This window comes from Platalea leucorodia, assembly GCF_965183815.1.
Source record: "Platalea leucorodia genome assembly, chromosome: 2".
Taxonomy (NCBI): Eukaryota; Metazoa; Chordata; class Aves; order Pelecaniformes; family Threskiornithidae; genus Platalea; species Platalea leucorodia.
Genome location: NC_138824.1, coordinates 29,486,025 through 29,510,125, shown reverse-complemented (window position 1 = coordinate 29,510,125; position 24,101 = coordinate 29,486,025). Strand labels below are relative to the sequence as shown.

Below are 24,101 nucleotides of genomic sequence, written 5' to 3'. Positions count from 1 at the left end.
CGATTGCACTCATGCATGTAATGTGGTCTTCAGGCCATATTTTGAAGTCCCTAGGAGGAGGATTCCTCTGCATACTCTTTGCAGTATGCTTGTGCTCATGCGTGGAGCATACCTGGAGATGAGGTGGAAGACAGAGAATTTTTTTTAGAAAGTGATTTTCATTCAAAGTGATGTTGACTCCACCGGGGAACTTTGTGCTTCTTCCTTTTGAAAAGTAACTGGGAGACAGAAAATAGCAGAATAGCACTATTTGTAGTTTATGTTTAGCATTTATAGAAGCTAATTAGAAAACGAGACACTGTACAAAACTTGGGAAACCTCATTTAAAAAACGTACCTGCTGTCCAGTTCTACACCAAGACCTGTAAGGTTCTTTTAAGCCTATACTCCTGCTATAAGTATTTTGCACTATGCTGCAAGAGATAACTTGCCCCAGGGAAAGTTTCCAAAGGAAGTGTTTTACTCTGCTTTCCAGTGAAGGGCTGAGAGTAGCAGGCAGGAGCTTTGCCTTGGAGGAGGAGGAGGTGGTTGTTAGCAAATCCAAGAGGATTATAGAGATGCTTACAGCATTATAACTAATCCTGCATTGCTAGCACAGTCAAAGAAATGCTGTCACAAACCAGAAGGTAAGAATAGTAAAACACCACTTTTCAAAAGCATTGCAGACTCACCACTCTGGCATCAGCTTCTTTTTCCAGGAGGGGCAGCAGGGCAGTTGTCAGAATGTAAGTACCTACAAGACAGACAGACGCCAACATTAACTTTTCTTTTTGGAAAAGCTTTCTTCTCTCTCCAACCCCTATCAAAACATTTCTCTATTTCTGAAACTTCATCTGAATTTAACCATTTTCTTGCTGCTTTACCTGCAATATGCCTGTTCAACTTGTAGTGTCCGCATTGCTGCATACTTCTCAAAAGGCACATCAGTTATTTTATAGACTTTCATGTTTATCGTACCTATAGAGCAAGCTGATCACTACATTCCAGCCATGACCATGAAAGCAAAATGGCTCAGGTATGGATTTCCTCGTGGGTGAGGTGATGCCAGTGAAGAAAGAGGGAATGTGTTTCCACTCCATGTGTGGCATATACACACATATCTACGCCGGGTCACAAACAAGAGAAGGAAATTGTGCTTCACACTTGTGTTTCTTAGGCCCTTGCATATGCACTTAAGACTCATCCATTTTTACCTTCTCACTGTGAAATCACTGAGTGTCCCAACACTTCTGATTTGTGTTGCACGCAAAACCTGCTTCTTAAATCCCCAGCATGACTATTACAGAAAATAAGGAATCCTTGGGGGGAAAAATATTAATGTTGTGTGCCCAAGGCTGAGCTAAGATTACGTGGGGAACTGAACTGTGTCCTTCCCCCACTTTAATTGTGTTCGTTTAGCGTAGATTTGTACACACCACACAAACATATTCCATTACAGCTGTTACCATGACCAGCGAAGTTTGTTATTCAAAACATTGTTCAACTTAGCAGTTGTTTGATGCAGACACACCTAGTGATGTTTCACCCGCTCAAGTGCAACACAGGGATTTTTGTTTGTTTTTATCCCTTCAGAGATATCTTTTTTTTTTTTCCCTTTTAAACTGTATTTTAAAAAAATGTTTAATTCAAAATGAATCTAGCCCTAAATAGTCTAGCGTTTCTTCATCGAGTACAATACTGCCCTCTCATCTCTTCACAAATGGCTCTAGTTCAACAATTCTATGTCAGCGATAAATGTATTTTTTTCCATGAGCTACCGAGGCCGTGTTTTTCACTAGACAGGAAGACTTCAGCATGTGTCTTTATAACCTCTCTTCCACAGAGGCAATGAGATCACCCAGTTGAAATACAGCATGTTTATAAATATGCTACCAAAATCAAACATGTTACATGCTTGGTGAACAAACTGTTCATTTCCCCTGTCAGTCACAGCAGTCTTCATTTTCTCTATAGAATCAGAGGGACATCCATATGCACACAACATATTTAAAACCCTGGCAAATCAAACAAAGCGAATGCACAGCAGATGAGTAAATGCAGCCTGTCTTCAGCAGAAAATGCAAGCAAAGGCCAGTGAATAACGAGAGCCCGTACGTCTCCCCTGGTAGCGGTGGGGAGACTGAACGATGACATCATGAAGACAAGAACTACCGCTGAGTGTCATGGGAGACTACCACAATGTTTAAAAAAAAAAAAAAAATCGTTTCAGTACAAGCTGAGAGCCTGGATTAAATTTTGATTTGCTATGGATTCTACAAATGCAAAGTAATATCATGTCTTGGTTAAATATGCTGCATTCCCTAAAGGCAGAGCTGCAATGCACCAGCTATGAGGATGCTTGATTTTACTGTCCTGCAGATTAATTTACACTTTTAGGGGGCTTCGTGTTGGTTTGTTAATTCTAAACGGATGCAAAGACGAATGCATTAACATTGCCTCATTAACAACTGGGGTTTGTCTTGTTTTCCAGCTGGATGAGAGAAATGTTCAATGCCAAAAATCCTGCTTGTAGCAACTACAGCTTGTCAGAAGTTTATGTGCTTATTTAAAACCACAAACTAACTGCAAAGCCAGCGCCTCCTCTCTTCTGCAAGTTTATTAAGAATTCAGTAAATTCCACAGAGCCAGAGCATTCAAGCTTTTTGCCCCACAAAATCACTTGCTCATTTGCGTTGCGACAGAGCATGAAAAGACCAGTTTTGACCCCAGCTTCCTATGGTAAGGACTAGCATCTCAAAACACACACAGATGCGACAGATCAGGCATTAAGACTGAAGAGTTTCATTTCACCCACTACCAACCACACCAACTGCTGTCCCCCTTTTAAGTGTTCGAACACAAACTCATGATGGAATACATCATCATCAATTGAAACCTCCACATTTTTATTCACGTAAAAGCTGGCACATAGTTTGATAGTACGTTCAAACAAATAGGAACAATGCTAAGTATTCTGCCAAGCACAGCTGTATTGCAGCATGCAGCAATACAGAAATGAATTTCTAAGCAAAAGGGGAAGCTGCAAGTGAATGCGTTGCCTGCCACAGTCCTTATGAATTGCATTAGATATTAGGAAAAATTTATTCATGGAGAGAGTGGTTAGGCATTGGAACAGCCTGCCCAGGGAAGTGGTGCAACCACAGTCCCCGGAAGTGTTCAAAATGCATGTGGATGTGGTGCTTAGGGACACGGTTTAGAGGTGGACCTGGCAGTTAGGTTAACAGTTGGACTCAATGATCTCTGAGGTCTTTTCCAACCTTAAAGAGTCTATGATTAACAGTATAAAAATAAAAAAGGAAAAATGTTCTTATTTTTAGTAAAAAAATTTTCAATGAAAACAAAGACTGATTTGGTAGAAGAAACCGCATTCCCCTCTCCCCCCACTCAAGGAAATCAAGACAACATCCAAATTGTATATCCCTTTGCTAATAATTGATTATTAATATCAATGTACTGTACTTTCCAAAATGAAGACTTCAGCATTCTAGTACGTTTCCTTGACACAAAAATCATTTTTGTCTGTTAAAGGAGAAACCTCCTCCCACAGAGCTTAGTTAAAAATGGTAAAGCATATCAAATGTGATTAATGCTTAATTATCACTGTGTTCAAACTGTACAGATTTTTGAGGGTTTTTTTTTTTTTTTTCCCCCCAGTTGTTTAAAAGACCAAGAGAGAACACAAAGGTGCATGGAGGGCAAGGTGATGATCAACAGTGATGTGCCTTGCACTGAAAACATTAAGTGTTGGTATCTTGGTGATCCTGCCCCTCCTCTGAGAGGACCTTTGGGATTCTGCCAGAAACACAAAGATGACCTTTTTTCCCAGAAAACAAGAACTGCCACTACTCCTGGGGGATTCTGGAGAAAGTGTGTCCTTGTCTCAAGCAGATACTCTGTAAATGGAGATGCTCAGCCTTGAGGCCACCACGTTTCCCAGTGCCTGTTCCCCAGCAGGTGTATCCACGACAGAGGAGGAACCAAGAGCCCTCTGGGACACACGGCAACTGGGAGCAGGATGTTTCTACTACTACGGCCCATTTCTTGCACAAGTCTGAGCGCCTGTGGAAAAGAGCAGGCTACTTTGAATTACTCACATGGCGGAAACTCGAGCAGCAGCCTCTCATTCTCACATGCATCTCAGACCCAGCAGGCAGGAAGCTATGAGTACACCTACAAGGCAGTGCTGGACACACGGCTGTACTACCTGCATTTATGACCGCGTGACAGAGGTCAGACTGTTATACATCACCTTTTCCTGCCAGTGGAAGGTATATTGTCTACACGGTCTGAAAGCTTGGCTCCCACTGGTGTAAAGGTGGGGAAAAAAAATCAACAAAAAACACCAAACATTTTTGCAGTGAAACAGTATACAACACTTCCCTCTGAAAAGGAGCATTTGCTGTGCCGTAAAGGAGTCCAGCAGGATGAATTCAGGAGCTTGCTCAGAAGCAGCAGGAATGCAGAAGGGGGTGAGTAAGCATCCAGTCCTTCACCCACACATGCAGGATTTCGTCTTGCCCTCACTGAACTCTGCTGAGGTGAAGAGTTGACTAGAGAAACCTACTGGACAAGCTACATCCCTGTTCCACGTAATGAGGTTTGACACAGTACTTGCTGGCCACCTTTGCTCCAGTTAAAGAGGCTCCTGGGATTGAAGCACAATTTCTTCTAAAGATAAACATCCTCTCAACATTTGCTTTTCTTTGGAAAAAATCCTGTAAGTTTTATGTCTTGAAGCCGAGCTCACATAATAGGAAATAATGTACAATACAGTGTAATTAAAACCTTCCTACAAGGACACAGCAACTCCACCGCTACACAGCACTCAACCAACTCTATCACAGAGTAGATTAGACAGTGTGGCTTACAAGCCTGTGCATTACACATGGTAGTTGCAGTAAAAGCAATGAGCACGGCACTTAATGAGAACACACTTTGTTCATACACACTCCCTCCCAAGTGCTGATCACAGTAATGTTTAAGTTTCATGTTTACTTGCTAAAAAAAAAAAAAAAACCAAACACAAAAAACACCAAAAAATTGAGTCACCACGCATTCCCTTGTGGCCCGTTTTGTAATTGCTCTACTTGCTCTGAGATCTTCTCAGTTTAGTTGAGTAATCTGATATTGTGTTCTAATTAACAGCTCCCATTTTTAACTCCATACAGTGAACTCCTCTGTCAACCTGTATGAGCAGTAATTCAGTGGTTTCACAGTCACAGAGTGAACTTTAATGATGCAAGTGTAGAAAATGAGGAGCTGTTACAGAGATAAACATTCAATTCATACACTAAGCTGTTAAAAAAAAACCAACCACACAAAAAAAACCTACAAAAAAAAAATCAGCCTGTCTGCTTCATAAGCTCCTAAATAAAATTAGGCTACCTTTCACATGACCTGAAGTAGAAGCTGAGGGGAGTCTATGGAAAACACTATTGTTAGGTCTTGCAGGAAGGTACCTCTGCACGTTCTCGCAACAGTTAGTTCACCGTGGATCTCACCATCTCTATCACTGCATAACCAAAGTTAAAGCTATCCCCATGCAAGAGACAGAAGTCTACAGTGTATTAGACACTGGACTTTCCAAAGCATAGTATAGTCCTAACAGAAAATATAAAAAAACCACTGCGAAGACAGATTTCCAAAATGCCGGTGTTGCAACTCAGCTTTAGCCTGCTAAAACCTGGAAGACTCCTTAGGATTCATCTATTTCAAACTTGGAAATCAACAGGATATCACGTATAATAATAGCACATGAACACATAGTCCTATCTGCTTTACAGATTTAAAGTGACCCCAAAACCTGTACTTCAAAATTGATTTACAGAGAAAATTATGGTTTCAGCAGAAGTAATATTGTAAAGCCACTACCTGTTTATAACATCAAATTAATTGATGATGCAATTATTGCAGACCCAAGTGTCTTGGTGGATTCTAGAATAGTTTTTGCTTGATGTTCTATCTGGCAATTAGTGGTAAATTGTTGGTGAGGTTTTTAATCTGCTAACATTCAGATAAGGGCAGGCAGCCAGCACCACACTCAGTGAAGTTTTCCATCTGCCTGAGCTTTGCAGTATTATTAGGAACAGTGTTATTTCAACTGTGAAAAAAGTGGGAACAAAAAAAAATCCCACACTTTTATCGTACAGATTTCAATGGCTCATTCATCTGGTAAAAATCAGTTAAACTGGCTTGCTTTTCTTATGTCCAAGTCTTGGGGGGAGAAGAAGAAAAAAAAAAACAAAAAAACAAAACAAAACAAACTGACATTCTTCTTTGACCTGGTTATCTTTTCAAACCTTCAATTCATGCAGTTCCAAGTAAGAGACATCCCTGAGTCCGTCTCCTGAGTACTAGATCAGGAATGAAGATTTTAGTGTGCTGTCTGAGGGCCAATTCCACCACACTAGCAATAACAGAGTGTATGGGAAGAGCTAATGAACATGAAGGACAAAACAAAGGTTTACATTTCCTTTGAATCACAAAGCTTAGCTCAATAAGGGTTCCTCTGTGTCCTGGGAACCTAGGCTTCAGTATAGCTAGCTGATTTGCAATTATATTCAACCTTATCCTTTCACATAGCACCTCTCATCCATAAGTCTCAAAGCTCTTTAGAAAGAAAATTGGTATCATAGTCTCCTTTTCACAGGTAAGGTTGTCTTGCCAAAGATCAGGCACTGACCTTATGGCAGACTGACAGGCGGTACCCGAGTTGCCTGACTTCCAGGCAGTTCAGAACACAGTCCACCAGGCAACGCTGGCTTGTGTGAAACACCAGTTAGATATGGTTTGTGTGTAGGGAAGAGACTAACAAATATCCATACAGGTTAGGCAATTTGCCATAGATGGGCCGTACTGCTACTGTGGTAGAAAAGCATCTTATTTCTTCTGGCCCTACCCCTTCTTGCACAGAGAGTAAATGTATATGGCTATATTATTAAAACATGAGAGCACATTAGACTGAAGAAAAGATGCATACTGGGAGCATCATTTATTTATCTCTGAGTGTGTTTTAGCATCCCCTTGGCTGGTAAGTGGCAATAAAAATGTAACATATATGCCATTTTTCCATGTCAAGCAAGAAAACGTGTTGAGTAAAAGTAACCTGAGGCAGGCTATAAAACAGAGGAACAAGGATTGTTCCAGCTAAATGTCTAGTGCTTCAATAAGAACACACGTCTGTTGCCTCCACTTGCCTACCAATGCTGACAGCTTTTTTTCCAAAATGGCTGAATACTGTCAGTCTGAATAGTCTTTGTTGGGAGTTTTACTAAAACAAGTAAAATAAAATTAAATTAAAAAAAAAAATAAAGAAGTGTTGACTCAGAAGTCTGCAAGTCTCATCAGAAGAAGTGATTGCTTGTCATTGCCCCGCTCCTGGATACAACCCTGAGTCAAGGCCAGCCCATAGAAGGAAATGTAAGGCCAACAACACACAAACTAAAGGACACACAAATAAAATCTGCCCGTCAGGATCAGCAGCTCCCCAGGAAATCAGCCCACATTACCCCAAGTCAGTCGCTCAATTTCATACTGAAGGTGTGATTAAATCAGCAATGTGCCATTTCAGACTCATGTCTGGCTAGTGCTCCCACGTTACAGTCTCAGTGCTCCACAGCTATTCTGCTCTCTACACCTTCACTGGGCTCCAGCAGAGCAATAATCCTTGGGGATCTAGCAGGGAAAAAAGGTAAGATATTTCATGTGACAGCAACAACAGAACCACAACAAGCCACATGGCATTTGTGCCTGAGCCCCATTTTAAAGATGCTAGGCACTGGCACAGATACAGCTGCCACTGCCTGCTCAAAGCAGTTTACAGTTTGAACTTGAATACCAAACAAACCACACAAAGCCTGAACTATCAACTGCATTTTGCATTTTCATTACCTTCACCCACCTCTATATTCTAACAACAGCAGAGAGGACTCTGCACCTCCTATTTCAGTGAGCTGTCCTCAATTAGCCAGTCAGTGGTGTTTCACATGAAGGGAGGTTTACTTTCTCTTCTAACCAGTATTATTTTTGTACATATTCATCTTCTCTACCAGAGGACTTATGCATTTATTTTTGCCCCATATATGTCCAAGAAAAGATCACAGAATAGAATCATAGAATCATTTAAGTTGGAAAAGACCCTTAAGTCCAACTGCTAACCAGGATATAAAGTATGTTTCACAAGTCGGATGATCAATTAGAACTGAACACTAACATCCATTATGCAAAATATCTGAAAACAGACTAACAAGTCAGTCAAGAGGAAAATATTCCTAGCCTGGATTTAAAAGTTCCACAGCATTTTAGACACCTAAATGAGCAATTCTACAGCTTATGTAAATGTTAATCAGATATCAGATACCGAATTCAACGACTTTGCTCTGCATTTAAAACATGTTATAGTTCAGTCTTGCATTCTTAGACAGTTACAACCTACGTACTCCTTTACTAGACCAAAGCTAAGATCCAGGGTAGAAACAGTCAAAGAAAGATGGAAGGAATGTCCTTGCCTGTGAAGATCTGAAAAAATACTAATATTATTCCATCTTATTTCTGCAGAAATCAGGCAAGTTATTGTTTCTGTGCTGCTGACGAGGGGGACAACTGCAGATGTTCAAAACAGGGGCCTTGAGCCCATGTCACCCTTCAGACTTTAGCTTTTCTGGGGAAGAGGCAGAGAAGGGAATTCAGTTTGTTCTCTCAGACTACTTTCTAGTTTACAGCCAACCTACATACCAGCCATATCTAAGCCAAGTTTTTCTCTGGGAACCTATAACCACAGATAGTTACTGATACAGAAATAACTTCTCCAAAGTAAAGCACACCCAAAGGTACCTAGTGCTTAGGGAAATGACTTAACACAGCATCTACTCTGACATGCATTTTTCCATACAGCCTTCTCCTACTATGACTCCAGCAGATATGATTTATTACCCTATCTCTGACTCAGAAGAAAAAAAAACCCTGCACTGTTGATAGCATTGGTCCTTCATGTGTGTCTGACCTGCAAGCACGGAAGCTTTCTCTTGCACAGACAGCCTCTCCCAGCTCAATCAAGTCCCACTCTGTTCAAAAAGCTTCAAAATTTAATCCTTATTGTTGCCTACAGAGAACCAGTCTAAGCAAACAACCCAGTCCTCGTTTGACCTCTGCAGAAGTTAGTCAAGAGAGGATGACTTACCTGTTTTACCTTATCTGCTCAAATGTGCAATCACCTCCTTGACCTTCTTACACAGTCATGCAGCAAGTGATACACAAATGAATAAAGGAGATCTATATGCAACATTCACAAAAGATAATACAGGCATTTTCCTAGTTCACTACAATCATAATTCAGCTTCCTCTGTGCAGCTGTATATCTCTAGCGAGGCTGATTTACAGCTGGGAAAGCAGAACTTGCTGCTTCTACTTGTGTGATAAAATCTAATTCAGGTGATGCACTAGTACAGTTCTTCAGCAATTAATTTTCTCAATGTTTAAAACTAAACCAAAACATGCTTTCATGTTCAGACTGTTGTATTTGTTTCACTCTGCTTCTCTCCGAAAGAACTGCACCTTTGCACATTGCTGGATTTTTGTTTGAAAGACCACAAGAGGGTTAAACTAATTTAAGGTGAATAAATTTCTCAAGGTAGAATTTCTTGTACTTCTGCAGCCAAGGGAAATTTGATGGCAAAATAAAATTAATTTTGCATTTTGACCACGAGAAACAGAAGAATATTAGCAGAAGATTAATTTGAAGAAAATGAACCTGTGCCTTTATACTCAAATTAATTGTCAGTTTAATGTAGTCAGACTTGCAGAAAAAAACCCAAGCTGTATGCACCATATCAGCTAAGCATAAGACATTTATACCTAAAATGTTAGTTTTCAAAAGTAAATAGGAGTTAAGGAAGCAACACAGGAAAAAGGCTAAGAATAAAACCCAACAATGGTTTCCAGGCTGTATTAGTTCTATAAATGCCCAATCTTTATAAGCTAAGCTTCCCCCTTCCTCATCTCAGATACTGATGAACAGAAGGAAAACACAGAAACAAAGCACCACAGCTCCCCCTTAACGTGTCACTTCTGAATATATTAAAGACAGTCTCTTGGGAAAGCCACCTACCCTGCGTGGAGGCAGAGGGAAGAGAGAGCGCCAGGACTGTTTGTCGATGCAAGCACCACATCTCTCATTGCAAGAGGTGCAGCTTTCAGCCCTACAGATAGCAGCAGCAGCAGCAGACAGCTCTTCTCTCTGCTGGCTGGCTGTTTGCTCACATCTTTTCCATGGCTTTTATGGCGAAACCTTCCACTTTGCTCGCCATCTTCCCTGCCCATCCACATCTCCCCTTTCTCCCTTTATTTGCTTCCCTGAATTTGTGCCTCTTATACCTCCACCACACAGTTCATGGGACACATCCCTTATATACGGAGGGCCTAAGACTTACCCAGTACTGCTCAATCACTTGACTAGATGTTGCATCTGTTCGAGTGTCCAGGGCACTATAGAAGGCACAGCCTTCCTACGCAGTGCCTCTGTCACATCAAACAGGACTGTTCAAGCCTACTGAAACATTTGAATGTCTTTTAAAATACCTGAATGGGCTCCAAGCTCTATCCAAGCCACAGGAGCACACTTATTACAAAGAGAGTTTCATTAGCAGCACTGCTTGGAACGAAGTTTCCTAGCAAATTTCAGAATCAATTTAATTAAATCTTACCTGCATTCGTCCACTGCTGCTATGATAAAGACACTGATATGAGAACAACTGAAAAATGGAGAAATTAAAAAATTGACACTCCAAACAAGCTGTAATATTTCTTCTTTTCCTTTCCTGCTCCTTCCCTGGCATAGCAATGGTATGATCCCGCTTTGAGCAGGAATACATACCTCATGAACTCAGCTGTAAAAACATAATTCTGTAACAAAAGTAAGTATATTTCTAAGCCCTCAATACTCACCCAAAGTATTGGTTGCAAAGTTTTTTTCAAGTCCATCTTCAGTTAATTCTCTGTTATTCACCATACATCCTGCATTGTTGATCTGTAAGACAACTCCTGTAAACAAAAATAATCTACACAAATATCTACAAACAAAAACCACACATACAAGCAGTCCATGTTAGTTTGCTGGTTTCTGACACTGCAACACAAAGCTACAAGCTGTTTCGATAAACCATGCTATTCCAAGTCACACTACTCTGTGGCTGATCATAAAGGTTTTTCACAAAAGAAAGGATCTTCAGAGAAATGGCTCACCACAGATATATTACAGTAAGAGTCAATAGTTCTCTTAGTGCCTTACTCCATGTTTTTAAACTCTTTTCTCACAGAAAGCAATATGCAAGTTTTAGAGTAGGTATTAGAAGATAAGTATGCAGTGTAGTTTGTTAGTCTCATCTAAGAAACTATGCTGACCCCACATCATCCACGCTATGTGGTGATGTATCCTCTGTTAGGGGAAAATTCACTATGGGAAGCTGTGCAACATGCGGTAGAATGGCCCGCAGGAACTCCCGCCCTCAGCAAATTAAGAGAATTAGCTCCAAACTTGGCAGATTAGCCAGGTCAGCAGGTTGCTGCATCCTAGCTAGCCCTGAGACGAGCAGAGGTGCTTCGTACTGACTTTGTGCCCTGGCTGTAGGGACCCCAGCTTTTCTCTCTGCCTGGCAATCCTGCACAGATACCCCACCTGACTCACACATTGCTAAAACAGCACTGAACCACACAGCAGGGATGCACTGTAAGGTAAAACCTCATAAACAGTCAGAAGCTTGCAAGCTATGTGCAGGTAGCATATTCTCAGACACGCTTCTTTCTCTGCCTTACCCTCTGGAGGAAGCTCGAGATTTTCTTTCCCACCTCGAAAGGGGATCTGCCCCTACATACCTTTCTGCTCGTTCACTGTTACTCCTCAAAAGCTATTTTCCCATTTCTATCAGAATTTCCTCATCTAGCAGGCACCAAAACAGCAGCTCCAGGTGCCTCAGTTTTAGTACAGCCCCCAGAGCAAATTTTCACTGTTAAATAAAGGGGAAAGAGTACTGAGCCCCTTACCAGCCATGCTGCATAACTGTTTGCTCTCTCCTTGGCCCTGTTTTAGACTAGACTTTCTATAAAGGTTTAATCTTTAAGAAGGACTAGCTTTAAAAGGGACAAAGTTATTAGTAATGAAAGTCAAACAGAAAATGCATGGTAAGAACCTCAAAAGATGCAGCTAAAAAATTACTGCTTTTCTCTCCTTTTTTGTATCATATCTGTGTATGTGAACTGAGAATGGACAAGAGCAAACAGACCAGGGAGACTACTGAAAAAACATTTAGAGAAAAAATAAGCAGAGAATTGTGGGCCAAATTATGAAATCTAGACTATCTGCTGGACAAATTCATAGGCTACGCACTCCAAAGGCAGGCATATGATTTAAGTATGCAAACTTACCAACACATTTAATTTATGCTCATTTTTGAATTTTTCAGCAAACTTCCAGATTTCCTTGGGATTAGATATATCCACAATATGCAAGAAGATATTCTAAAGGAAAAAAAAAGTAAGTTACAATCAACCAGGACAGTGAAGAGTCCCTGTTCACTGCTAAGGCCTGTCTAGGTGAAAAAGTATTTAAGCAGTATGAAACAAATGTTATCTCCAGAACACAACTAAAACACATTAACATGTACAACTGGGAAATCTAATTCTAGTCCTTAAAACATGCTTAGTAACTTGATTCAGTTGCTTCTGAGCCATAGCTTTGTAATGCCAAATTTATTAAGAGAGCGCCCTACTTAGATAAATATACGTGGCAGACAGTCAGGCGTAGCAGAGAACTAGAAAAATACTGCAAGGCTTGCAAAACTTCTGTTTAAACAATTCATATAGCAGCTTCCTCTTCAGCTGAAAGCGACTTTCCAAAGCAATGTTCAAGGTCACAGCATTAGAGAATAATGTAGGTTGGAAGGGACCTCTGGAGGCTATCAGATCCCACCCCCATTTCAAGGTAGGTAACTGAGATCAGGTTGTCCAGGGAAGTTTTATCTCCAAAGATGGAGATTCCCCAGCCTCTCTGAGTACCCTGCTCCAGGGTTTGATCACCCCCATGGTGAGGGGAAAAAAAAAAAAAAAAACAAAAAAAAACCCCCACAACTCCTAAAAAAAAAAAAGTCAGAATTTTTCCCTGTTACAATCTATGTTTGCTGCCCCTCATCCTTTCACTGCAGACCTCCAAGAGGAGCGTGGCACTGCCTTTCCTACACACTCCCATCACATGGCTGTAGACTACACTAAGACCCATCTCAGCCTTCTCTTCTTAACACTGAGCAAAACCAGCCCACTCAGCCTCTCCTTGGCAGCCCTCCGCCAGGCTTGCTGCAGGACATCAATGACTTCCTTGTCCTGGGGAGCCCAAAACTGGGCACAGGACTCCTGCTGTGGTCTCACAAAGGCTTAATAGAGAGGAAGATGCACCTCCCTCAGCCTGCTGGCTACGCTCACATTCATACAGCCTGGGGTGCGGTTGGCCTTCCTGGCCCCAGGGCACACTGCTCGCTCAGCGACAACTTGTCACCCTCAAATCCTTTTCTGCAAAGCTGCTTTCCAGCCAGCTAGTCGCAGCCTGTACTGCTCCATGGGGTTACTCCAACCCAGGGCAGGATTGCGCAGCTGCTCTTGGTGATCTTCATGAGGTTCATGTCAGCTTATTTCCTCACCTGTTAAATCCCTCTGAATAGCAGTCCTGCTCTTCAGCTACCCCCCCACCCCTTTGAGATCATCTGCAGTGACAAAGATTGCACTTCACTCCATCATCCAAGTCGTTAAAAGAGACATTAAACAGTTTTTGCCCCTGAATTGACTCATGGGGGATGCCACTAAGAAGTGGTTAACAGATCAGCTTTGTACTGTTGATTGCTACTTTCTGAGCCAAATGTTCATTTTCCACTCAGCTTGTCATCCACCAGTTCAAACCACATCCCTTCAAACTGGCTACAAGGATACTATGGCAGACCATGTAAAAAGCCTTGGCAAAGTTAAGGAAAGTGGCATGCACTGCTCTCTTCTTGTCCATTGGCAGAGTCATCTCAAAGGCAGTGATCGGGACGGTCAGGCCAGATTTGCCCTTGATAAATCCACACTGATTTTCTTCCCCGCAATCACCTTACTGTCTTTCATGGCTTCTGTGAGGATTTGCTCCATAGTTTTCCTGGGGAGCAAGGTGAGGCTGACCAGCCTGTAGTTCCCTAAATCCTGCTTGCCTTTTTTGAAGATGAGTGGTTTGCCTTTTTCTAGTTAACTGGAAGCACCTCCTGCTTTGAGGAGGATTTCCTTAAAGATCAACCAGCTTTCCCAAAGTCTTTTCCTCTCCATGGCGGTCTCCCACAGGATCCTGCCAACCATGTCCATAAAAAAAGACAAAATCTGCTTTCCTAAAACAAAAGACTAATTCTACTACTCATCCTTCTTGCCTGTCTCGATCTTAAACTCTACAATCTCATGGCCACTTCCACCAAGGCTGCTATTCACAGCAAGTCCAGCAGAAATCACCTCTAGCTGGCTTGTCCAACACTTATCAAAAAACCGTCCTCAATGCTCTCCAGAAGTCTCCTGGATTGTTTATGCCCTGCCGTATTCCTAGCAGGTATCAGGGTGGTTCAAGTGCTCCATGAGTACCAGGACCTGTGATCATGGGGCTCCCTAGCCATCTAAAAAAGGCTCACAACTCCTCCTCCTTGTCTTCTCAGCTTGCCCTTCTAAAATGGCCTGTATACATCCATTCCAGCACTTTAGTCATGCCAAGCATATCTCTCTAATCCCAGTGAGACCACAGCTCTGCAACCATGCACGGATTCCTGTTTGTTTCCTATGCCATGTGCATTCACGTACAGGCATCTGAGATGGGCTCCCAGTCATGTTGCTTTCACATGAAAACTGTGAGAGCCTCCTCCATGTTGCTGTCCCCTAGATACGTACTCACTGTCCCCATGACTTTACTCCTCTTCCGGCTTTAGTCACTATCCCCCAATGAAATCAGTTTAAAGCCCTCCTCACTAGCTTAGCAAACCTGTTGGCAAAGATACTCTTGCTTCACTTTGTCATTCCTGCTCAGCAATGCTCATTTCTCAGAGGTCAAAGAGGTCATGAAGGCCAAAGACAAAGCATCAAAGGCCAAAGTGACACCAGCTGCACATTCAGGTGTTGACCTGCAGGGTGCGTACGCTCCCACCCAAGCCCTTCCCTTTCATGGGACGGATTTAGGAGCGCACTACTTCAGCCCCCATGCCCGAATTCACTGTCTGTAAGCACTCTTGACGAGCTCAGGGTCACCCCTCAAGGTCATGGGTGCCCATGTGGCTGGGCAACAAGAGGTACTAGTCTGAGGTCCAGACGAGCCTCAGCAGACTATCCACCACACCCTAGATCTGAGTCCTCAGAAAGTGACGAACCTCTCAAGACATCAAGCCAAGACTGCAGATGGGTGCCTCCATCCCCCACAGGAGGGAGCCTCCAGCCATTATCACCCACCACTTCCTCCCAGTGCCAATAACGGTTCAGGCTCATCTGTCTCCAACACCTCCCCTGACAGAGCTTCTTCCTCATCCGTTACCATGGCATTATACCTATCCTATAAATGCACATCTGCAGGCAGAGAACAAGCCTGCCTTCTGTTGCCAGCAGTCACAAGCTTCCATTTCTCCCCATCTTAGCAGTCTCTTTCCATCGCTTATTCGAGCATAGCTTCTAGCCGTCCCTCCTTCCACACGATGTGGGGCTTGTGCTCTTCTATTCTGGAAAGACCCTGTCAATCTCCTGTTTCTGTTCCCTACGGTTATGCAGCCTGCTCATCCCCTGCCATCGCTTCACCTGGCAGCCCAGTACCTCGACCACAGCAGAACCCAACAGATGAGGCCACCACCATGCTCTGCCCCAGTCTGAGGGAGAAGTACAAGTCACTCCCTGCAGCCTGACATCTGCCACATCATCCTCTGGAGCTCTGGGCCAGCCTCCCCCATGCCAGGCACAGTCGCTCCAACCCAGGCAGGAAAGCATGCTTTCAGGTGCATCACTGCGCCCACTCCAGCTGTCTCTGAGAGTTGGGCGCCTTCTGCACCCCCTTCCATGCTAACTGCTGCAATAACTGCTAAGTTCTTGTTAGCCACCCAATGTCACAACAGTCTTGCAATGTTTTCAAGTACTATGGCCAGGAATGTGGATGCAATAGAATTAAAAAAAAAAAAAAAAAATCTTGACATAGAGCAACGTTATTATTTTCCAAACCACTAAAGCTAGAAATATTTCCTCTCTCCAAAACAGCAAAAACCTTTTACTATTTATTACAGGTAATTCTCTTCCTTTTGCAGATTTGTGTTCTACCTAGTACAAGCACAGTGGCATTTATCAGCATACAAAAGGCATGTCAACTCCTACTCTTCTCCTAGATAGCACTTAGTCTCAAAGACACACCACAGATAGTCTTATGACGTATCCCAGGAAAAGGCAGTTCTAAAATAATTATGCAGAGGATGTGTTCTCATGCAAAACAACAAATAATCATTAAAGGACCTCCTCTCTTTCCAAGTTGTTTCTTTAAATACTCATTATACAAGCAAATGAGATAAGTGAAGAAGCTGAGAAAATTATAAGGCATTATTCCCTGCCTACAGTTCTGCTTCCCTGCAGATAAAAAATACATGACTTTTTCTCTCTAGCCATTGGATTTCAGCTCCTTAGTTGAGTTAGGTCAGAATTTTCTCATTGCAATGTTCATTTTTGACCAAAAACTTGACACTGCTCTACTGTTTCTAACTGGATACCTCTCTAAAAGCTTTCTACTTTCAAAGCTACTACCACTATGTACTGGAACAGAAGAGCTGAAGTTTTTTTGGGCAGATGTTCGATATTACAAGTGATTTCAGAGACTGAAGAGAGATCTAAATCAACGTTCATCTGCTGAAGACTGTCACGTCGGCTCAGAAAAAGGACCCACGGGCCTGTTCCCTATAAAACTCCTCAATGGTAGCCAAGTCATTTTCAAAGTGAGACCTAATCTCCGTGACTACATCTACTTTAACAGATTAGGAGAACTTCCCAGTTCCCAGGTCTAGGTGCAGATGCCTGCCAAACAATAACTCCATTTCACCACTGAACTCCAGCACGTGTTGCTGTTGGAAGATGGAAAAAAAAAAAAAGTCTTTGGCCTATATTACAACAGGATCTCTGTTCAGATGATCAGGAAGAGCAAGTTAAGTCTGGATACGGCTTGTCAAGTTGCAGATAAAGCATTTTATTATAAGTACTCATTCAGAAGCAATCCAGGGAGATAAAGAAGGATGTTCTTGTGGGCTCCTTATTAAAATGACTCTTCCCAGTGCAGTCACATGTCCCACAGGGCCTCTTGTACAGCTCATCTAACACTTCACTGAATGCTGCTTTCTATACAAGTGCCCTGTCCCCAGGGTCACACATAAGTTCTACAGTGCCCTCATACTCTTTCATGACTACAGAAGCTGCAGGTTTGCAGCCTACCAAAAAGTGGGAATGCAGTGACTGTGCTGCTTTTAGAGGAAGAACATTATTTGCCTGAACTTTTGTTTCACTGAATAACAGAAAACAGAACATGAAGGAACCTTTAGAGGTCATCGAACTCACTCCTCTTCCCAGGCTGTCTGACTGCAGTTAGAAAAGGAGGTAACACAGATAATCACCAGTCTTACGATAGCTGTGGGATTACACAGTTACAGACAGCTGGAAAGTATTTATTTCTACATAAGGACTGATCTAATTCACCTCCATTAAAGAACTGAAGTGTAATGCTGGTTGTGTCACACCAGGGAGCTGAAACCAAAGAGCAGAAATTTAGTCAATATGGCATCTCTAACTATAAAAAGTCTTCAGAATTTTTGATCCACGTTAAAAACTATTACTAGAATCAACATACCGTGTTCAAGAGCCAAGTCACTATTTAAAATGAAGACGGCACTCCGTCCAAGTGTTGTGGGTTAACCCCAGTAGGCAGTTAAGCCCCACAGAACCACTCATTCACTCGCCTCCCAGTGGGATGGGGGAGAGAATCAGAAGGGTAAACCAGACAAAACTCATGGACTGAAATAAAGACAGTTTAATAAGTGAAGCAGAGCTGTGTGTGCAAACAAAGCAAAACAAAGAATTCATTCACTACTTCCCATTGTCAGGCAGGCATTCAGCAATCCCCAGGAAAGCCAGGCTTCATCCCGTGCAACAGTGATTTGGAAAGTCAAACACCATAACTGCAAGTGTTCCCCCTTCCTCCTTCTTCCCCCAGCTTTTATTGCTGAGCACAACATCACATGGTATGGGATATCCCTTTGGTCAGCTGGGGTCAGCTGTCCTGGCTGTGTCCCTCGCAACTTCTTGTGCACCCTCAGCCTGCTCGCTGGTGGGGCAGTGTGAGAAGCAGAAAAGGCCTTGATGCTGTGCAAGCACTCTTCAGCAATAACTAAAACATGGGTTGTCAACACTGTTTTGGTCACAAATCCAAAACATAACGCCATAGGAGCTGCTATCAAGAAAAATAACTCTATCCTAGCCAAAACCAGCACACCAAGATAGAAAGACAATGACTGTACTTCTCCATAAGCACACCATCCTGAATCATTAGCAAAAGCAACAGTGACAGCTACAGGGGTATACTGTAGAGTGATATATGCAGAAGCAAAAAGAATCTGTAACAGAAAGGAGGAGGTAAGGAAGAGATATTATAAGAAAAGGAGATGGAAAATTCTGTACAGCATGGCATTAGGACCACACACAGGCCTTCACAGAGCAGCCAGCCTTCGCAAATCAAGAGCATGTTATTCAGACGCATAAAACCTTCAGCTCCAATGCTGTAAACTCATAAGTGTTGTTGCAAGGGTGTTGCAATGCATTAACTTTTAAAAGCCTCAGACACATGGTTAGGAATAGTAAGTAGGACATCACAAAACATATCGACAGCAAACATTATATAAAACAGCATGCTGGTGGTGATGTTATTAATCACAGAAAACATCACCTAGTGAAATTAAATCACTTCAAACCATATGGATGATAAACTACCAGATGTTTCCATGTCCGTATGAAAATACTATTGAAAACACAACAGCAAAATGACGAAACAGAATATCTCAGGGCCTCTGAGGTCTTTAGTATTAACAGTCTTTCTAAGAGTAAACAAAAGACTGAAAAACAACTCACCTGATTGCCCGTTTCTGTCACTATTTCTCCTTTGGCATCCTCAGCCCGTTCCTTATTTCGGCAAACCAGATGAACCGTGCCACCTGGTGGATTTCGACAAGAAACACATTTGATAATTAATTACTAACTGTGTTTGGGGGAGGCATCAGCAAAGAAGGAGGGCCAGGAAGCAACGTGCAATTTGCAGGTCTTGTTTAGGGTTAGTTTTTGATACAACCCAAATGAAACAAAAACCCTTTTGTGATCACTTTCCAGTTTGTGGGAAATTTGTAGCCTGCTGGTAGCAGTGGCAATACTGGTCAGATGGTCACCGAAATACCATGGGAGCTTCCCAGCAGACAGAACATTCCTGAGCTGTGCACAGCCAACAGTCCCACTTCTCTGCTGCCAAGAGCAGTGGCTTTTCATCACCGCTGCTGAAGCTCAGGTCTGTGGAGCTCTCAGGGCTTCTATGCCATTTGCTGATGAGCTGGGAGCAGGAAGCTGGTTAGGGCCACGGCACCCCATAGCAATCCCAGATCCACCAGCCTTGGGCCATTCTCAGGGACAAATTCCCCACAAAAGGCACCGACCCAGCAGTGCCATCAGGCAGACTGGACATACCAAGAATTCCAACAGGGTCTGTTAAAAGACAGAGGTAAAGGTCCGTCAAACAAAAGGTTTAGGACACCTTAGGAGTGGATACAATAAGAAAGCTGGAAGATTTCTGCTTGGCTCTGGTCTCTGCAAAGGCAGGCAGGAAGGAAAAATTATGCTGTAACAGGGTCCACACGCAAGGCTGCATGTATGGAAAAGGCCACTGCACTCTAGGTACTGTCTGCTCAAACCATTTTCTGTCAAGTCTGCACATCATATTTAGTGTTGATAAAATACCAGAGCTACACTGGAAATTGAAGCTAAGGCATCTGTACTGTAAATGCTTCTTTTGGCACATGCCTTAGAAAGTTCAGTAAAGGGCTTGAACAACACAAGTGACTGGAATTGCTCTGTGAAAAGGAAATAAAAAAGCCAGATATCAGGACTCTTCTCAGCAGTGGGAGATATGACAAGGACCATGACCACAAATTGCAGCTTAGGAGGCTCAGGTCAGGCATTAAGAAAGAGTTTTCACTAGTTTTCTTCTTTAGAAAGAATTTATATTCTATTTATAGATCAGGCTGTCCCAAGAGGATGCATAATTTCCATCCTTGCAGGTTTCAAGGTCCAGCAAGAAAAAGCAATGGCTGGTTTGATCTAGTGTTGGCAACAGTCTTGTTTCAAGCGGGATGCTGGACAAGATGACCTCTAGAGGTCCCTTCCAACTAACTTTTCTATGAAAGGAACATGCAGGGCCAGGCTCCTCTCGAAGGCCTGGATACTTATCGTGACCTCATAGCTTAGCCACATTAAAGAGAGCCTTCAAAAACAGGACTAAAGTACAGGTAGGCATAATTCTTTTTTATTTTTATGCTTTGCATTCTCTGATCATTACAAGTAACGTGTTAATCTCAGTCACAGGAGTACCTGCACTCTTTACTTTTACCTATTGTTAAAGGTGTTTTAGGGGTTACTAGCAGTCCACCACTAGAAGGCTCAAGCAATGTAATCCCAAAGGATTATTAATAGAAACAACAGTGCTAGGTCACTCTTCTAGTGCCCAGAACCCAAATGCAAGACACCAAGTCTACCCTAGGGATAGAGCAGTCACACACTGCACAGCCCAGTGTGGGGTCCGATAATGAAATTTTCGGTCTATGAGAGAGGTTTTTCCACTGAGCACTACTAGAGCCAGTATAGTTGCCTGCATCAGCTGCATGCCAAGAAGCTTCAAGATTCTTCTGAAATTTTCTAACAGAGTCTGATTCCTCCACTGCGCTGCCAGAGCTGGCTGGGTTACTTTTACCAAGTGCACAACTGCAGGAAGCAGTGGGAAACTCCCGAATCTGGGATAATCATACAAGTGACACTAATCGATACAGGTTCATCTTCAGTCTGTGTTACACATATACCATGCATGGAAGGGACTGTGCACAGGCAGGCACTGAATATATACAGATCAGAACGAAAGACAGTCTTTGCCCCAGGGAGAGCAGATTTCAATCAGAAGGGGCAGTGTCCAGTGCTCGCCTCTGGCCATTCTCACAGTGACTGCAGGCTTCACAGCAAAGGCGGGCTTTAATTATAGATCTTAGGGCAGTTAAGGATGTACATTTGCAGATATTTAAGGAGCTCTTCCCAAAACACAGGGGACAGCACAAGTTAACGCGTGCAGATACAAATTAAACACGTGGAAGAAGTAGCTGGCCTGCAAGCTGATCAGGAACATTCTCATAGTCTGCAGTAGAAAACATTCAATGAAAACAGGTGGGTTTTAAGGGCTTTGAATATGAACTTTTTTCTGGCTGTTAAGGAGAGAGGGAAGTTCTGGTGTGACCTATGGGCTAGGAAAGGGATATAAATACATTGTCCATGACAAAGATTGAAATTATTTGAACTTAAACAACACAGGGGAATTGTCAGAGTGGTTGGGAGAAGACTGCATCAAACTGGAAGTGCAGTTCACAAGACATACAGGAAAGCCCAAATCTGCAATACCCATAAGACCAATTCAGAGAAAAGCTGAACTCGGGCTAAAGAAACTGTCATCAAGACCATTATTTACAAAGCTCTGAAGTGCTTGAAGGTAAAGCCAACGTAGCTTGATTATTCTTCTGCTGAGTCCGAATTCCTTATTTTCTTGTCATGGTGTACTGAAGAGATTCAACTAGAAGCCAGATCCCCAACAGCTGACTGAGTTTCAGAGCAACATGTGCAAGGACAGGCTCAGGAAGACACTGTTAATTCATTCTAACTTCATATGCACAGCAACACCCACGCAAGGTATCAGACAAGCGGTCTGAGACCAAGGTTGTTCTTTAGGCTCCAAACACTAGCCATGGTGACCAAATCCTATGCAGATCCAGTCAGCTTGACAGCTTGCAAAACCTGGCAGGCATATCCATTTGTAAGCAAAACAGTCACCAGACAAAGCAATACTTGCATAAGGCTATTATACATAATGGCAGTAGTGGGAACCTGAAATCAATCACATACTGGCACTGATGGGGATCTTTAACCCAAAGGCTCTTTGATGCTAATAATTTTGAATTAGTTTAATTTAACCGAGTCACCACTTTCCTTCATAAGATAGTTATGAAACCTAAGCAGGCAAAGAGAGAGCAAAGAGCCACAAGCTCCTCCCTTTTATTCTACATGCCAAAAGTCCTATCACTCTTGCACAACAGGAATTATTTTGTCAACTCTGAAAGGGATTAGGTTTATCCTTCAACAGTAGCTAGTTCCAGTTCATACCATCTCCTTGCTTACAGAGAACAACAGAAAAAATGGTTGCATGTAATCTGTTATAGGGCACAAACTCCAGGTTATTATCATGAAGATCAAGAACAACTATGTTGTTTCTTTTATACTCTCCCATCTCAGTTTAGCAAAGCCAATTGTTTTCTTTTATCATATGATACATCTCTAAGTTCTTCAAAACAGTCCAAATTCAGCCAGGCTGCTACTTGTACCAAATCAGCCTTAAACAGATCCCGATCTGTCACCAACATCCTTAGATGCCACCATAACACAGATAAGTTTTGGTAAACATGCACTTGAGAAACACTTCGCAGATCCTCTCCACTAATGCTCTTTCATTATTCCAGTTTTCACAGCACTGATCATGCTTAAACCTTGAACCCGCCCTAACAGCCCTGTAAAATAACACGCCTGATCCCACATCCCAGGGAGCCGCGTCTTTGTGTTTGCGCTGGAAGGCCACTGCTGCTTCCTTCCACCTCCGCTGTGACGGCCCCCGGAGCTCCTCATGACAGCCCGGCTCACCTCTCCTCGCTATCTCCTTGGCCGTGGCCTTGCCAATGCCACTGTTTGCCCCGGTGACCAGAAAGGATCTTCCAGCCACGTTCACCTCCACGTCGGCTGGATTGAAGTGCTTGGAAGCAGACTCATAGCCGCTCCTGAATAAATCAGAGACACCTGTGAGAAACTAGAAGAGTACTTCCAAAAACCACAGGGGAGGGTCGAACAGCGCTCTCCCCTCACAGCTCGGCATACGCTAACACCCCCCCTCTCCCCATCACTCTCGGTACTCGCGGGACGGGCCACGTACAGGGCCAGCGACACTGCGACGCGCGGTGTAGCAACGATTCAAGGCGCTTGCTCGCCACAAGCCACAGGGCCCAAACTTTGACGCTCGGGAGGCGGCCGGGCTGCAGCCCCGCGGCGGCTGCCCGAGAGGGCCCGCGGCGGGCCCAGGCGGCGCCGCCGGGCAGCCCCCGCAGATCAGGCGTTGAAATTTGTCCGCTCTGGCAGGGGCGGGGAGGCTTCCATTAAAAATATGAAACCAACACCACCTCCAAAGGGTTAAACGCCCGCGGACGCACAGAAACGCCCCCAGCCTGACCGCAGCGCCTGCAGCGCCTGCCCCGCCGCCGCCGCCCCACGCCGCGCTCCCCGGGGGCAGCCGCCGCCCGTACCTCGTGTACTCCCGCAGCCCCTTCACGAACCAGACGGCGTTGCGGTACCAGGACATGGCGCTGCCGCCGCCACAGCGGCACTGGCCCCGCCTCTGCCCTTACATAAGGCGCCCGGCCCAGCCCTGCCCGCCCGCCCTTAGGTGAGGGCCGCGGGCGGCCCCGCTCCGCCCTGCCCCGCCCCGCCCCGCCCGCCGCCATTACCCGCTGGCCGCAGGCGGGGTGCGAGGGCGGGTTTCGTGTCTGTCTGTGAGGGGGGGGGGGGGGGGGTTGTGCCCCTTCCTTCCCCCACGGCGGTTTGTGGGTTGTTTTCTCTTATGCCTTCCATTTCCCCGCTTTTTTCATTAGCCAGCGAGGAAAGGGGGCTGCTTTTAGCCACCCGACCTGGGTTCCTGCAGCCAGCGGGGCGTTG

At 43.7% G+C, this 24,101-nt stretch overlaps 1 protein-coding gene across 3 annotated transcripts in view; it reads right to left on the bottom strand.

The window, feature by feature from the left end:
- The window catches only part of DHRS12 (dehydrogenase/reductase 12), a 31,679-nt gene extending 7,902 nt beyond the window's left edge, over positions 1-23,777 (bottom strand). For 2 of the 3 annotated variants that reach the window (XM_082337873.1, XM_082337874.1), the window contains exons 1-6: positions 23,693-23,777; positions 23,040-23,173; positions 19,179-19,261; positions 12,417-12,509; positions 10,941-11,022; positions 671-732 (exon numbers count right to left, since the gene is read on the bottom strand). In XM_082337873.1, coding sequence (XP_082193999.1) covers positions 671-732; positions 10,941-11,022; positions 12,417-12,509; positions 19,179-19,261; positions 23,040-23,173; positions 23,693-23,748 — 510 coding nt within the window. In that variant the 5' untranslated portion in view covers positions 23,749-23,777. Of the gene's footprint in view, positions 1-670; positions 733-10,940; positions 11,037-12,416; positions 12,510-19,178; positions 19,262-23,039; positions 23,174-23,692 lie in introns of those variants that run through there. The other variant, XM_082337875.1, reaches the window with a different exon arrangement.
- Between the last annotated feature and the right edge of the window lie 324 nt (positions 23,778-24,101).